At 35.6% G+C, this 17,927-nt stretch overlaps 1 protein-coding gene across 1 annotated transcript; it reads left to right on the top strand.

The window, feature by feature from the left end:
* Positions 1-1,368: 1,368 nt before the first annotated feature.
* On the top strand, positions 1,369-6,579 carry LOC131659648 (uncharacterized). The gene is made up of 2 exons (XM_058928807.1): positions 1,369-1,842; positions 6,550-6,579. The coding sequence occupies exons 1-2, from the start codon at positions 1,369-1,371 to the stop codon at positions 6,577-6,579; spliced, it is 504 nt and encodes a 167-aa protein (XP_058784790.1).
* The last annotated feature ends 11,348 nt before the right edge of the window (positions 6,580-17,927 follow it).

Raw genomic sequence — 17,927 nt, 5'->3', positions numbered from 1 at the left:
GTCATAAACATAGGCACTGACAAAGAAAAGAAAGAGGTGAAGATAGGGGCTGAATTAGAGGATGCTGTCAAATAGAGATTGATCCAGATGCTACGAGACAATGTTGAGATCTTCGCTTGGTCTTACGAAGACATGTCTGGGCTCGATACGGATATTGTGGTTCATCGTCTACCTATTAAAGAAAATAGCCCTCCAGTTAAAAAGAACTTACGAAGAAGCAGACCTGACATGGCTCAGAAAATCAAATAGGAGGTTGAGAAACAATTCAATGCCGGTTTCCTAAAAGTCGTGAGTTATCCACCCTGGATCGCCAATATAGTACCAGTACCCAAGAAAGACGAAAAGGTCAGAATGTGTGTAGACTACAGAGATTTGAATCGAGCAAGCCCTAAGGATGATTTTCCCCTACCACATATTGACATCCTGGTAGATAGTACTGCATAATGCAAGGTGTTCTCTTTCATGGATGGTTTCTCAGGTTACAATCAGATCAAAATGGCACCCGAAGACATGGAAAAGACAACTTTCACTACGCCCTGGGGCACTTTCTGTTACAAGGTCATGCCGCTTGGTTTGAAGAATGTCGGGGAAACATACCAACGTGCGATGGTAGCTCTATTCCATGATATGATCCACAAAGAGATAAAAGTTTATGTCAATGATATGATTGCAAAATCCAATACTGAAGAAGAACATCTAGACCATCTGCAGAAGCTGTTTGATAGGCTGAAGAAATACAAGTTGAGATTGAATCCGAACAAGTGCACCTTTGGCGTAAGGTCTGGTAAGCTACTTGGTTTCGTTGTCAGTAGTAAAGCTATTGAAGTCGATTCTGCAAAAGTGAAAGCAATACAAGAAATACCTGCGCCACGAAACGAGAAAGAAGTTAAAGGATTCCTGGGATGTCTGAACTATATCGCTAGATTTATTTCCCATCTTACCGCTACTTGTGAACCGGTCTTCAAATTACTGAGGAAAGACCAAGTAGTAAAGTGGAACGACCAATGTCAAGAAGCCTTTGACAAAATCAAGAAGTACCTGCAAGAACCTCCGATCATGATACCACCTGTTGAAGGAAGATCTCTAATTATGTACTTAACAATGCTGGAGAACTCGATGGGGTGCGTACTGGGGCAACATGACGAGTCTGGTCGAAAAGAGCATGCAATATACTACCTTAGCAAAAAGTTTACCGACTGTGAAACAAGATACTCACTGCTCGAGAAAATTTGTTGTGCTTTGGCATGGGCTGCTCGCCGACTAAGACAGTATATGTTGAACCGTACCACCTTGTTGATTTCTAGAATGGATCCTATCAAGTACGTGTTTGAAAAGCCTGCTCTCTCTGGACGAATTGTAAGATGGCAAATGATATTAACCGAGTACGACATCCAATACACGACACAAAAAGCGATCAAAGGAAGTATAGTGGCAGATCATTTGGCTCAACAAGCTGTGGAAGATTACCAATCCATGAGTTTTGAATTCTCAGATGAAGATGTATTATTTGTTACTGATTGTGTACAACCTGGTCCGAATGAAGGACCTGAGCCAGGATCTCGATGGACTATGGTTTTTGATGGAGCTTCAAATACAATGGGTAATGGTATTGGCGCTGTAATCGTTTCTCCAGAAGGTGGAGACACTCCATTCACCGCAAGGTTATGTTTCGATTGTACCAACAATATGGCTGAATATGAAGCGTGTATCTTGGGCCTCAGAGTTGCTATTGACTTAAGAATCAAGTTCCTGGTAGTATATGGGGACTCGGCTTTAGTAATCAGTCAAGTCAGAGGAGAATGGGATACGAAGCATCCTAATCTCATGCCTTATAAAGATTTGGTGCTATCTTTAATTCCACATTTCAAAGAGATTACTTTCGAACATATCCCTCGAGAAGAAAATCAACTGGCAGACGCATTAGCTACTATGTCATCCATGTTCAAGGTCAGATGGGACAACGAGGCTCCTATAGTTATTATTGAAAAATATGACGAACCCGCATACTGTTACGAGATAGTTACTAATGAGGTCGAAGAAAAACCATGGTTTTATGAAGTAAAAAGGTACCTCGAGAACCAAGAGTATCCTGAGGGGGCATCTATTAATGACAAGAAATTCTTAAGGAGGTTTGCATCCAAGTTCTTTCTGAGCAATGGAACCTTATACAAACGTAATCACGATTCAACTTTGCTTCGTTGTGTGAACAAGAAGGAAGTAGAGGAGATCATGGAAGACATGCATGACAGTACTTTTGGAACTCATTCTAGTGGACATACTATGGCTAAAAAGATTCTGAGAGCAGGTTACTACTGGTCCACTATGGAAACTGACTGCCACCAACATTCCAGAACATGTCATAAATGCCAGATATACGCCGATAAAATACACGTACCCCCTGTCCCTCTAAATGTTCTGACTGCTCCTTGGTCCTTTGCAATGTGGGGCATTGATATGATCAGAGAGATCAAACCGACCGCTTCCAATGGACACCGCTTCATCCTTGTGGCTATTGATTACTTCACCAAATGGGTAGAGGCTGCTTCATTTGCCTCCGTTACCAAGAATGTGGTGGCCCGATTCATTAAGCACAATCTTATTTGTCGGTATGGTATCCCCGAAAGGATTATCACATACAATGGTACTAACTTGAATAACAAGATGATTACTGAACTCTGCACACAATTCAACATCAAGCACCACAATTCTTCACCATATAGACCAAAGATGAATGGCGCTGTGGAGGCCGCCAATAAGATCATAAAGAAGATTGTACAAAAAATGACCGTGACTTATAAGGATTGGCATGAGATGTTACCATTTTCTCTTCATGGTTACCGTACTTCCGCACGTACATCAACTGGGGCAAGCCCGTTCTCACTAGTCTATGGTATGGAAGCTGTGTTACCGATCGAAGTTCAAATTCCATCCTTGAGGATCATGAAAGTGGCAGAATTAGACGAAGACGAATGGATTCAGACTCGACTAGACCAGATAAATCTGATTGACGAAAAGAGGCTTGCGGCTGTTTGTCATGGACAATTGTATCGGAAGCGGATGATCAAGGTCTTTAACAAGAGAGTCAAGCAACAAACATACCAGGTCAGTGACTTGGTCATAAAGAGAATTATTCTACCACAAGGCGATCCTAGGGGCAAGTGGACTCCCACCTGTGAGGGACCATTTGTAATCAAGAAAATTTCCTCTGGAGGAGCAATGATACTCACTACCATGGACGGAGAAGACTTCCCACAGCCTGTGAACACAGACATAGTCAAAAAATACTACGCATAAATACGACCTGCTAGGTCGACGTACCTAGGCAAAAGTAAGGGCATCCCGGCAAACCAAAAGGGTTTGAGCAAAAATTAGGGATATATATGTAAAAAATGTGTACACCCGTCAAGTCGAAAACCCGAAAGGGAGACTTGGGCAAAAAAGGGTATCCTGTTAGGCTGAAAACCTGAAAGGCGGCCTAGGCAAAAGTTAAGGATAAAGCGTACGACTAGGTCTCGTTCAAGTCGCTCATCAATCAGATATATCTACAACATCAAGTTCAAAGGGCTCAGATCAATTCAATCATCTTTCTCCAACAAGCAAGGGATGAGATGCTCGAAGATATAATAGCAATAGCAGAATTGAAACTCAATAGGATTGTTTCCGCATAGCTATTTTTCTTTCGTTTTATTCTGTACCATTTTCAAAAACACACAATATGTTCTTTATTTTTGCCTATTCATGGCTTTCTTAATACAAGTTATTTTTCTCTCTTTCAAGTTTTCCTTTTTCTCCTTTTTTCAAATATGCAAACGTCCAATGATAATTTTGAATGAACATATGCATATGAACATGATTATCATTTATCTTCCCTTTCCTAAAAATATCTATTAGATCTTAAGATTGGAAGGGCGAAGAGACAATGTCTAAAGAAATCCAGAAGATCTCCTTCAAAGTCAATAATCTGAAGGAATCCCCGCAGAGTACTCATTAAGAAGATATCTTCAATACTCTCAACAAAAGACATAGCTCCCTGACAGAGTTTACATCTTCAACACGGCCTGTTCCCCGACACTTTGCTCTCCTCCGACATGGTTTATCAATATCTCTCATCCCCAATCAGGGTACATCAAATTACCGATCATCCCCAAGCAAAATCATAAATCCCCAGCTAGGTGTTTCCAATATAAGATCAACAACAGAAAGATATATCCTCTCAAGTACAGATAATCAAAGCAGCACAATCATAGTCATACATCATAAATCATGAGCATACTTATACATCGCATACATAATCACATGCACATTCCTCATTTATTTTGAGAAACACGTAGCTAATACATCATAACATTGCAGAAAAAACTGACAATGTTTGACAGGTACATTACGAAGATTCGAATCTTATTCAAAACAACGCCTAGCGCATGGCATTCCAGACATCTACGGATGCAATTTGGATAAGTCTAACGCACGACTTATCCATCAACCTAACGTACGGTTCTCCACACATCTGAGGATGCAATTGAGATTAGTCTAACGCACGACTTATCCATCAACCTAACGCACGGTTCTCCAGACATCTGAGGATGCAATTGAGATTAGTGTAACGCACGACTTATCCATCAACCTAACGCATGGTTCTCCAGACATCTGAGGATGCAATTGAGATTAGTCTAACGCACGACTTATCCATTAACCTAACGCACGGTTCTCCAGACATCTAAGGATGCAATTGAGATTAGTCTAACGCACGACTTATTCTTAAACCTAACGCACGGTTTTCCAGACATCTGAGGATGCAATTTGGATTTGATCTAATGTACGACATATCCTCCGACCTAACATATGTTTTTCCAGACATCATATGTTGATGCAAACTAAATCCAGTCAAACACACAACTCAATCCATTCTCCGGAAATGATCTAACGTATGATGCATTCTGGTCCTCAATTCTATCAAGCTCGATGGCATCTTCAAGCCCATCCCCGACTAAGGCAAATTTCCTGGTATTCTAGTGTTCAATCATCTTCCACCTTCTGATTCCGATTGGCATGCGAACCACTCTGCATCTTCAGGTTTAAGAAAATTGAACGAGGGAAGCTGTCATACCCCAAAATTTTCTCATACTATTTCTCCTATTCAAAAGACAAATCAATATACAAAGCTCCAAAACACACTCTCCTAAGCAAAAGATCAGAAACTAGGGTTTGGGTTGTTCAAAGGAAAATCAATGAATCAATGGCTCCTAGGAATCCCATATGGACCAAGATATCTCATATTACCTCTATAACAAGTATCAAGTCTCAGCTCAAACGAATGGTCATTCAATTGTTCAGAAAGTCAACAGTCGACTCGGTTAACCTAAAAGTCAACTGTGGTCAAAATAAAGTCAAAACTCCTGATTTTTTGTCAAGACCCTCATACTTAAGTATCATTCACCATTTGATCAAGTATTGATCATGGTTCATCAAGGAAAGATCAAAAATCAACAAATCAAAACGTTTCTAAATTAGGGTTTGTATATGAGAAAGTCAACTGAACTTTGACCAGCCATAACTTTCACATGGAACATCAGAAAGTTTCCATCCAATGCTCATTTTGAAGGAAATTTGATTCTCTACAACTTTGTCTCTCATATGCTAAGTCTAAAAATGCTTCATTTGAGAGATATGGACCAAAACATTATAGGTCCTTTTCAAAAGTCAATAAAAAGTCACTTTTTTCAAAAGGACACACAAGGAGTATGGAAAATAATTTTAATATGAGACCAAAGACACTGGTTAGAGGACTCTGTAAGGTTTCTAAAAAGTCCTAGAACTCCTCCATATCCCAAAAATTGAGGGAGATAGGCCTTGTCAAAATTGGACCATTTTGGAGGGAAAAGTGTGAAGAAAAAAGATTCAAATTGAAAATTTGTGTAAAGGGATTTAAAGGGATTCAAAATTGAAAAAACATATTGCAATCATATTTCCCAAAATTTCCAATCAAAGATTTAAAGAGATTTTCCTCAAATTTATTGACCTAAACTATTCTCTTATATAAACACAACTCATAGCAAGCCCTAGGGGACGAAAATTCTGAGCCAAGGAACCCTAGTTTCATACTTCAAAACTCAAGAACAATGGAAATCAAATTCAGAGCTGGAGAAGGATTCAAAGCATTCTAAAGGTTCAAACACAATCCTTGGGAGCCCCTGAAGCGTTTTGGATCACTGCACGACCTCAATACTCCAAGAATTATCTCATATAAGCCAAGGTTTGTCGAAACTTTTCTTGACTTGATTACTACAATTCATGGCATATAAATATAATTTGAATGCATAATATTGTTCGTTAGGATGTGTGGAACGTTTCTGGATACTTAATTGTGTGTTTGCATGCCTGTGTGTGATTATGCCATTGTAGCAATTTAGGGTTTTGTTTTAGGGTTTCTTGATACAGGTAATCTTTGACCAAATTAAGGCCATAGATTAATTTGTGAGGTTCAGACGAATCTATAGGTACCCTCGCGAAATATTTTTGTGGTCGTTTGCTTGTATTCGCAAATTGCAGGTCTATGGCTATGGAGGCATCCGTCGCTAAAAGCCATTTGCAGAGCTAAGACGACGGAGGGGAGGTTGAAGGTGATTGCGTGGCTCTCCCCCATTGGCCAGCGTTGCGCGCGTGTTTGTTTTCAAATCCTGGAGGATCTAGTGGATTAGGACGCATGCCTTGCCATACGCCTTCGCTCATACAGCCATATGATCTTTTTCCAAACAGATCCAAGCGTTCAAAGCCCGCAGGCGTATCGTGCTAAGATTTTTATAATTTTTTTTATTTTTAATTACATGACTTGTTTTTTTATTTTTATTATATATCTATATATATGTTTTTTTCTTTCTCTCTTCATAAAATATTTTTATTAAACTAAATTCTTTTATTTATTTTATTTATAATATGTATTTTTTATTATATTTATTTTATCTATTTTATTTATTTTTAATTATTTAAAAATTAGTTTATTTATTTAAATATCTTTAATAAAATCATAAGTATTTTATTTTAGTTCATGAAAATTTGGAGAAGGCTTTCTGTCCGATTGAATTATTTTCTTTTCCTCGATTTAATCAATTAGGTTGCGAAACCAATAATTAATTAAATCGATCATTTATTTTATTTAATTTACGCCCGAATTTGGGTTTATGAGAATTTGCCCTACACTAAAAAACATTATTTTTTTTGTGTCCTTTTCAGGGTTGACCCTTCAAACGCCTTCCGATTACGCGCCTGATCAAGATCCAAAGTTAAGTATTCAATTTAATTATTATTTTAAAATCTATTTTGTTTCCTTTTAATTAGGGTTTGCTTTTAAATAAATTTTGCCTACATTCACTTCCTTCTTTTTCTGCCTTTGCCTTTGCCAAATATTTTCAGGGTCAACCCCCGACTACGAACCATACCAGATCAAATTCAAAGCTAAGTGTTTATCTATTTAATTTAATTTCTTTTATCTTTTTATTTTTATTGATTAGGGTTAACCGTACCTGATTTCTGAACTGATAATGCACTCGTCTATGTTTTATTTTCTTTTCCCTAATTTTCAGGGTTTGCCAACCGCCAAAGCTCGGATAGTCGGTAACCCTAAAACCTTGAACTTATTTAATTATTACTTGTTCAGACCTATTGCTCTATTGATCCCGCTGGTTTCATTCTCCCTTCCCCCCGCTGGTTTCTTTTTCCCTTTCCCCGTTATTGCTTTAATTAGGCTGTTAATATTAATTGATGTGGTTAGTAATCCTAGGGAGTGATAACCCTGAAATTGAAGATAGAATAATTAATTACAAGATAATTTTCTGAATCGAATCACGTGATTTTTGAACTCACGCACCCTTTTTGGTAACCCCTCTTGTTGCCTTGTTGCCTGTTGCCTTGTGTTTTTTGCAGAATAGCCATGTCCCTCGAATACGAGGATACCTCAGCCATGTTGCCTCGATAAATAAAAAGGTCATAAGACCCTAATGATGCTGCCTTCGATACACCAATATGACCTCGACCCTTGGAAGTTGCCTACGAAAAGGCTGAGGTATCCTCTGGCTGCCTACGAAAGGCTATTATGGTTCTTCCCTTAGACTACCTGCCTCTCTATGGCATGGGCAGTCTTATGGCGAACGAACTCTCGATGACCCTTTAACCTCCAAATGAAAGGCTTTCTGCCCTCTTATGGCATGGAAAGACCCTTTCACCATGAAAGGCTAAAAGAACTATTTTCTACATTATTAAGGTAATTGCCCCTAATTGCCTTGCTCTGGTTAAAAACTTTTTTTTCATATTCTTTCTCATAAACCTTCAAATTGGCTACGCTCATTTACGAGCTAAAGTCCATATTCACTTCTTCTACATTTCTGAACGAAAAAGAGCAAAGCAATTAAGAGCCCATGGATAACCATGGATTTAAAGGGTGCCTTACACCTTCCCTTTGCATAATTACCCCCCGAACTTAGTTTTTTATTTAAAAGGTTTTTCCTGTTCTTTTAGCCTTTCTTGCTATCCGCACATTTCAAGTAAAGTCAGTTAACCGTATTACAGCCGCGATCACTCTGATCTACCATGACTTTTTACAAAGGATATTATCAACAGATTATTCAAATAAAATCAAAAATAGTATTTTCCCCAAACATATCAAAAGGGTCAAACAAATTCAATGGGTGATAAGGAGATAAGATAGTGAAATCATCATACATATTCATCTGCATACACGCAGCATTTACATAAAGGAACATTAATACATATACATTATACAAACAACAGGATCATATGCATACACATTTACAAAACAATCTTCTATACGGGTAAGCCAGTTAGAACTATAGCAGGTGATTCCTAGTGGTACGGGTAAGTTTGTCAGAACCATGGCAAGTGATTCCTATTGGTGCAGGTAAGCTTGTCAGAACCATGGCAAGTGATTCCTATCAGTGCGGGTAAGCTTGTCGGAAATCTGGCAAGTGAATCCTATTGGTGCAGGTAAGCTTGTTAGAACTATGGTAAGTGATCCTATTGGTGCAGGTAAACTTGTCAGAACCATGGCAAGTGATCCTATTGGTGTAGGTAAACTTGTCAAAACCATGGAAAGTGATCCTATTGGTGCAGGTGAGCTTGTCAGAACTCTGGCAAGTGATTCCTATTGGTGCAAGTGAGTTTGTCAGAACCATGGCAAGTGATTCCTATCGGTGCAGGAGAGCTTTCTAGAACTATAACAAGTGATCCTTTTGGGTTATACAAACTACGAAGACTTACTAAATATATAGTAAGTGGGGTTCACAAATTGCGAAAGCTTTCTAGAACTATAACAAGTTGATTATCTTCTATACAACAAACTGCGAGTCTTTGCCATGTAAGTCTCGGGCATTAGCAAGACGATTCCTTTCTTTCACAACCTGACTCAAGGAAAATTCAGGGGTCTTCCATTATTTAATAACTCTTCGATCCGAAAGACGTGAGACCTGTCATACCCCAAAATTTTCCCTTCTCATCTCACCTTCAAAAACTCAAGGCTCAAGGGTTTACTCAAGGTTGTCTCCTAATCAAGGACCTCTTGAATTAGGGTTTTGCATTCTCCTAAGGAAATTGACAAAGTAAGGTCTCCATTGGATCTCATATGGCTCATTATGTTTCAAAAGATCTCCATGTCAAAAGTCAAGCTTCAATTCCAAAGGTTGCTCATTCATTGGCTCAGATGACCCACAATCGACTAGTTTGACCTAAAAGTCAACTATGGTCAAAGTATGGTCAAAGCTCCTGATTTTTGGTTGACAACAATATTATGAAGTTTCATTCATCATTTGATTAAAGGTTGATCATGATTCTCTACAACTTTGTCTCTCACATGCCAAGGCTAGAAATGCTTCATTTGGGAGATATGGTGCAAAAGATTATAGGTTCTTTTCAAAGGTCAACCAAAAGCACTTTTTTGTCAAAGGGCATATCATCAAGATAAAATCTCCAAATGAAACATATGTTCCAAAGTGGCTTATATAGGACATCTTGAGGTTTCTAAAAAGTCCTATAACTCTTTCATATCTTAAAAATTGAAGGAGACATGCCTTGTCAAAGTTGGGCAATTTTGAAGGAAAAAATGTGAAGTAAAAGGGGTTCAAATTGGAGTTTCTTGCAAATGGGCCTAACTTTTTAAGGTTTAATCTTAGTCCACAAGTTATACAAGCTATCAAATTCATTTTTCGACGAATTATAGCATTTTATTTGATTTTATATGATTTTTATTCATTTAAATAATGATTTAAAGTTATGTAAATCAAAGAAAAACAAATATTTGGTTATAAGCCTCATAATAATCAATTTCAATCAATATTTATGGCTTATTTTCAACACAAATTCGTGTGCAAGGATATTGGAAAGAGAAGGACCAATATTGGTCCAATTTAGAAAGATTTTATTCAAATTCCAATCAAAGATCAATTTCACAAAATATAAAGATTGGAAGCAAGTTAGTTAACCTAATACACTCCTCTATAAATAGATAATAGAGGACAATGGAATAGGGGACGAAATTCTGAGCAAAGAACCATCTTCAAGAACAAGAAAATTCATCAAGAAACTTGGATTAGGTTTTGGAGAATTAGGAGGTTTCAAGGGTTTCTAAAGCTTGCTACACGTTCCTTGGATCATTCTGAAGCTACTTGGATCATCACACTGCATCAACAACCCCAAAAACACCTCCAATAAGGCCACGGTATGTCACTTCTAAATTGAGATCAAATTCTATGATTCACGCATCACACATGGATTTTGGTTGCATATTTTAGTTTGTGGTGTTGTTTAGATCGATTCTGGGCAGTTTGTTTGTTGTTTGGGTGACTGTATCGCGATTTGCCATTGTTGGATATTAGGGTTGTATTTTAGGGTTTTCTTCTACAGGTGGAATTGGGCATAATTAAGGCCATGGATGAGTTCGTATAGATCTCACGAGTTTAACCATGGCCTCATTGTGAATTTTTTGGGCTTACATAAAGCTTTTGTTGGCCACGGGGTATTAGCGACGGAGAAAGGCCGCAGGTACAAGTTAGGGCCTAAAACGACAAACCTATGGATCATTGCGATTAATAGTGCATATTTAAAATCAGGGTTGTACGCTACATTTAAAACACTTTTTCATCTTCAGACTAAGGATTTCAAAACTTCTCTAAGGTAATTCAAAATACCTTCAAATACATTCATATTAATTCTAAGGCGTACAACCCTGTCCCGAACTACGTTGACTCTGATCCTCCATAAGGAGGTACGTAGGCACTTGGATAAATAAGGCGAGTCCCCTTCTCCAAAACCTCAATTAGGTTTTAAATCTCACTTTTAACCCTATTCATTTCCTTAGCTATAAACCCTAAACATTAATACTTTTAGCCATAAACCTTTGCCTTAAACTCAAAACCTTAGGAAAGGGTTAAGGGTGCCTAACACCTTCCCTTGACCTGATTATAATAACTTACCCAGAATTCTCTAAAACTTCGTAGGATTTCCTATTCGCCCTGGTATAATAAGTGGCGACTCTAAATCTTAATTTTTAGGGCAGGTTGCTACACTCACACTTTCTTTTTTCTAATTTTGTGAAAAATATTTTACAATTGCTCAGAGCCTCATTTACTCTTATGCCCTCACTCTTGAGCCATTATAAAAGCAAGCCATACCTTCCAAAACCCTACACGTATCTCTATTTGATCCTACTGAAACTCTGTTTATTTTCATTCTCTCCTCAAAGTGGTACTACTGAGTAGTTCACTTCTCTACTACAAATCAAAGCCCTTGCTCGTTTCTCCTTCATTAAAGCTCAAGAGTAAGGATCATAGGGTTTTCATACTTTGTTCAGAGGCACCGAGTGAGTTTATTTCTCACTCTCAAGAGGTAAGCTCAAATCTCACTTCTCTTGTTTTAGCTGGTTTCATGTGATTTAAAATGTGTTTATATGTTCCTGGTTGGCTAAATGTTGGTTTCAATGCATGGTTGCGTTTAGTTTCGAAGTTGTATGGTGTTTTCATATTTTTGAAAACTATAATAAATAGATGAATCAATGATTTTGAGCTTAAATTTATATGAGAATTTGTGCTTGTTTGACTTGGTTCTTGATGCAATGACGTTCTATGAAATGAGATCTAGAACTTTCCTTTAAGTTTAATAAGATTTCATGGAGAAACGAGTATGTGGTCTGGATCTGAAGTAGCTTGTTTGGTTTGCGTTTTAGGGTTCTTGCAGAACGGTTTCATTAAAAACAAGCTATGATTGGCTCGATGATTCTGGGTCCTTTAGGTTTACCTCTCTTTTTATTTTTAATATGCTCCCTTAGGACTTGGTTGTACCTTGTTCAAGGTAAAACTTTAGACTTTAGGATAATATCTAGGTTTGACAACACTAGGGCTTTGATTAGTCTCCTTCTATTCTAGCTTTAGGGTTCCTTTTTCTCTCTTCGCATATCTTTTCTCTTCTTTCAACTCTAAAATACTCTAATAATAATAATCAAATAAAGTATCCAGACCCCCCACCTAATGAGGGATTATTTGAGTACTATACCCCTTAAAATACACTAACATACAAACTCTAAAAAACAATCTAAAACAATTTGAATAAAGGAAAGTAGTCAAATCCTCCCACCTTATGAGGGATCATTTGACATACTTTCTCCAAATAATGCATTCAAATACCCACACTCTAAGAGGGACCATTTGACATGCTCTCACCTTAAAAAAATCCAACCCATTTTTCTTTCTCTTTTTAAGAATATGTTAAGTCCTTTATATACTTAGGCGTATAAGTCTCCAAATGTCGAGCATCGTTGGAATATGATCTTAACCTCTGTTCATCAAAAAAACACAAAAAACAAATAGAAATTTTTGAGCCGAACTACAGTGCTCTGTTTCGTGGTAAAGGATACGTAAGCATTGGGTCGTAGGGCCCAAACAAGCACAATTTTGTAAATATTTCCTTCTTTTCCTCATATTTTCTTTTCTTCCTTTTGCAATCGTTTCCCTTAGCATTAAGATTTATACTTATAACACACCCATAAATTAGAACGAACAAGACTAGATCCCATCGAGTATAACGGATATGAGGGGTGCTAATCCCTTCCCTTTGCGTAAACGACTCTCTTACCTTTTTTCTTGGTCGTAAGACCTTCGTTTGTTTTCCCTTATAGGTTTTACTCGATGTTTTCCTTTCCCATCTCGTGGGATAAATAAACATTCAATGGAGACTTCATTGTTTTCGATGAGTTTTCCAGTCTCATCACATAAGCAAGAAAATATAATACCAACTGGAGATCTGGATGAAATTAATATCTTTAACATAACTTGCACCAAGCCTTTGGAATGCATCATAAGCTCTTGACAAAAATCGGGCAAAGTAATGGGCATACAAATGAATTCTTTATGACAATGCCTTAGAATTAACCATCAAGGACTTTCAAAGGATCATCTGTATACACAAAGAGAAGTAACCCAATACCTTGGAGTAAACTCCTAGGACTTCCAGACAAACAAGCATAATCAAAGTATCAATAACTAGGATGAAACGCTAAAGCTCTAGGGTCAAGGTCCTAATTTTAAGTCCATAGATCCATCCTACGAGCTTAGGGTATGGGAACCAAAGTCCAATATCCCCATTAAGTTTTTTATGATTTAAGTTGATTATTAGTATTTTAAGCATAAAAGTAAAGTATGGTCCAAGTGGACAAAAGAAAAATAGCATAAGCATAAACATATGTCCAAGTGGACAAAGGGAAAATTGCATAAAAATAAACAGGATGATGAATGGGAAATGATAAAATAAAAGTATAAACCGTAAAAATAAAGGACAATATAATAAAGAGCATAAAATAAAGTTAATGGTTAGTTGTCAATTGTTAGTAATTGATGATCAATGGTAAGTGAATGATGAACTTGGGTTCAAATTTAATGAAAACTCATCAGAAGATTGATAGAATCAAAGCAACTACACGATAAGTTTTCAAAAGTCTTGAACCAATTATCATACAATCTCTTCCATTTTTTATATTTTCCAAGAAATGTAACGCTAAGTTAAGAAATTGCCAAGTAACTTATATAGAAGTCACCCTACAACGACCGATCAATAACGATTTGAGTGCTAAAGCATGCGATAGAAACGATATGTAGACCGTTTTCCCAAAGAGATGTCGCATGAAAAGAAAAGATGTAACGGTCTAATCTTCATCAAGAACTCAAAAGAACTCCAATGATAGCAAAGATTTTCATCGACCGAAATAAAAGAGATGAAGAAAAGATGGTATCACATTAAAGGTTTCTTCCATCTTCAAGTTCAATTACTTAATATTATGGATTAAAGCACTAAACATATCATTAACTCAAAGCACCAAAAATGAATTAAATCATTCACTTTATGAGAGATTTGAATTAAAGAATGATCATCCAACTTCATCAACACCCTAAGTCCATTAAATTTGAAGAGGAATTAGACCTCTAAACTTGCAATTCGAAGCAAACATCAAAAGAAAGAAGTAGAAGAAGAAGAATCCCCAAAAACAAGTTAAAAATGGCAAAAAACAGCATTCTGTCAGTGAGCAACTGATTTACACAGGATGTAAATTGATTTGCACTGTTTAGTTTTCCAAAATCCGCGTAGAAAATAAGTGTGTAAATCGATTTGCACAAGATACAACAAATAAAGGGAGAAACCTTGTTTAAATATTTAACTTAACACCTTGTGATCTTGGATACCATTATGCACGAAAATACCATCAAATCACCGGTAAATAGCACAAAAGTAACACCAAAGATGTAGCACACAAGACCAACAAAGGATCACATCTTGAAGGATGAAAGTGGAATAAGAAATTACAAATTGAAATCAACTTCTTCAAGAACAATCTCCAACAAGCTTTGATCTATGAAGAATGGATGAAGGAAAAGTGTTTGGATGAAGGTTTAGCTCAAATATTACTAAGATTCAATGTGAATCTCACTAACTTTTTTGTGAAAGAAGAGCTTTGAGTGATTTGGAAAGGATGGGAAGAGAATTTGCAAGAGTGATTTTTGCTCTCAAAAGCTTGTAAAATGAATGAGAAGAGGCTTCTATTTATAGAATTGGGACTGAGGGTAGTGGAAAATTGGTAATTGTCCCTTAGAGATTAATTTGAATTTAATTGGTATAATTGGGATTAAAATGGGGTTTATGAAGGAAATTAATTATGGTAATAATGTGGAATATTGGTAATAATAAAAAGTGATCCAAGAAATGATCAAGGGGTGCACAAGTTATCAAATGAGGGTGTATGCTAGGATTTAATCATGATGGGGTATGGAATTAACTATCCGATCAAGAACATTCTCCCCACACATGAAAATGGTGACAAAACCCTCAAAAGCTGAAAATTGCCTTCATTTTTCAAATTTCACATTGGTGCAATCGATTGCTCCTTTATGCAAATCGATTTGAACTGTTGAAAAAAGATAAAATTTGGCGCAAAGCAATTGTGCAAATTGATTGCTCCCTTATGCAAATTGATTTGCACCGGTGAAAATGTTGAAAAATGTCATTGTAATGGATACTTTGGCTTGGTACCTACGAAACACAAACATACAAAAGGAACAAAGCAATATTTTTGGTATTTTGGTTAGTATAACATATACAAACTAAACAACTTTTGGTGCTTGATGGTCCCCTTAAAGATGAGGTGAGCATGACACCAAAGATAAACCCTTAAGATTGTGATCTTCACCAATGATTGAGATGCAAATGATATATGATTTAGGGGTCAAAAATTAGGGTATGACACATTTGATGAATATATATATATATATATATATATATATATATATATATATATATATATATATATATATATATATATATATATATATATATATATATATATATATATATGAAAGTGATATTGATTATACATGAAAGTGACTGTTTATAGTCAAAGAACATTAAACGAGAAGCGATTAAAACCCTTATCTATAACAAGTATTTACCCATAGTAATAATAAAACAAGGGTTGTACATGATTTATCATCAGGAGAAATCATTGTTCCACATGTTTATAACTATTATTAAAATCCAAAAAACTAAACATTTTATCTGTTCATCTAATCACAACAACTCAAGTATACTACATGATCAATTTTATTTATTGTGCGATATAACTATACACCTGCGGATGTGTCAAGATTTTGGCGTTGATATCCGGGACTTGTGTTGAAGTTAATTTCTATTTTCAATAACAATACACTGAATTTTATTTTATTACCTTTTTTTGTTAATTTTGTTGTTTTTCTTTAATGAAAATAACCAGAAGTCTTTGGTAAATTATTTGTCAAATGGTATTTATAAAATTTCTTACATTAAATAGTTGTAATGAAAATATAATTAATTTCATTATGAATTTTTACGTGTCATTAAGACACAAAATTATATTATTTAGAATTATGTGAATTCATTCGAATGTCTGTAATGATCATCAAAACTTAATAAAGAGAATAATAAAAATAGAGAGAGAAACAAAAATTATTTGTAAACGAAATTTCAATCGCTGAGATTTATTGCATAAGTTAGATTTTGTTCGAATTGGTAATTCAGCATTGTCTTAGTTTGGATTAAAGCTGAAGACTTTGACAGTATAATTTTGTGTGTGATTGAAAATCATTCGATAACACTTCTTGTAGAATTGAACGATTTTACAATACGATTAGTTTGTTCATTTGGTGTAATTCCATAGTTCAACTTGATAATTTGTTAACTGATAAAGTACGTTTGTGAATCTTTCAATCAACAAGCATAATCTCTTTTATGCAAACTAAATTTTATTTTTAAAACCTTTATAAAAACTTTTTTAAATGAATTTTTAATTTGGGATGTCTATTCAACCCCTTCCACCCTATAGGTCATTTATTGTCCATATTCTCACCTAAAAACTTCTTTTTCATAAGTTTTTCTAAAAATATAAGGACAAATGGAGTTATTTGTATGCCTCCCCCTTAACAAATATTCACACTATAAATTAGACTGCTTGTGTCCTAATTGATTTAATCCATTGATAAATTTGTTGAATTTATTGGAGTAGTTTTCTCGAGATCCAAAATTAATTGCTTTTGTTATATTAAACCATGTTTCATGTAAATGTCACTATCAAGTAGGCCATACAAATGAGTTGTTACAATATCCATCAAGTTCAAATTAAGATATTCGTTTACTAAAAGGCTGATTAAATATAAAAAAATTATTTGCATCCACTACAGGTGAATATGTTTCTTGAAAACAAATCTTAGGTCTTTGCGCAAAATCATTGAGAAACAAATCCGGCCATGCATCTTACAATTTCATCATTCTGTTTTTTTTTAATTCCAAAAAAACTTATTCATATCCGATTGGTTTCATACCTTGAAATGTTCGGACTACAGGTCCGAAAACGAGTCATTTTAAAGTTTGTTTAATTCTTTTTCAATTGAATCTGTCCATTTTGGGTAATTCTCTTCTTTTTTTTTATAGTTTTTAATAGACTTTGATTTATGATCCCCGTTATTATTTATCACCTTTAACACTATAGTGTATACATACACATTGTAAATATTGACTTATTTTGGTTCACTCATATTCCATACATAAAATTATTTATAATCGGTTCCATAAACATTTTGTGACATAATTAGCATCTCCTAAATTTAAGTTGTTATAAACTTTGTGCATCACCTCTATTTCAATACAATCAAATTAATCTAATTTCACATTTACCTCTTTTGCTTAGTTGCTTTATTTACTTGTTTCCTTGATCTTCTATTTCTTATGTTATCCATAACTTTCAATTTAGGCATAATATTAACCATTATCACATTTGAGGAATGGTGAATATTTTGATAATGAGTAATTAGTTGTAGTTATTATTGAGTAAGATACGACTAATTTAGGTTTAT

This window comes from Vicia villosa, linkage group LG3, assembly GCF_029867415.1.
Source record: "Vicia villosa cultivar HV-30 ecotype Madison, WI linkage group LG3, Vvil1.0, whole genome shotgun sequence".
Lineage (NCBI taxonomy): Eukaryota > Viridiplantae > Streptophyta > Magnoliopsida > Fabales > Fabaceae > Vicia > Vicia villosa.
The sequence above is the reverse complement of the archived record's forward strand: the minus strand, read 5'-3'. Positions and strand labels throughout refer to the sequence as shown.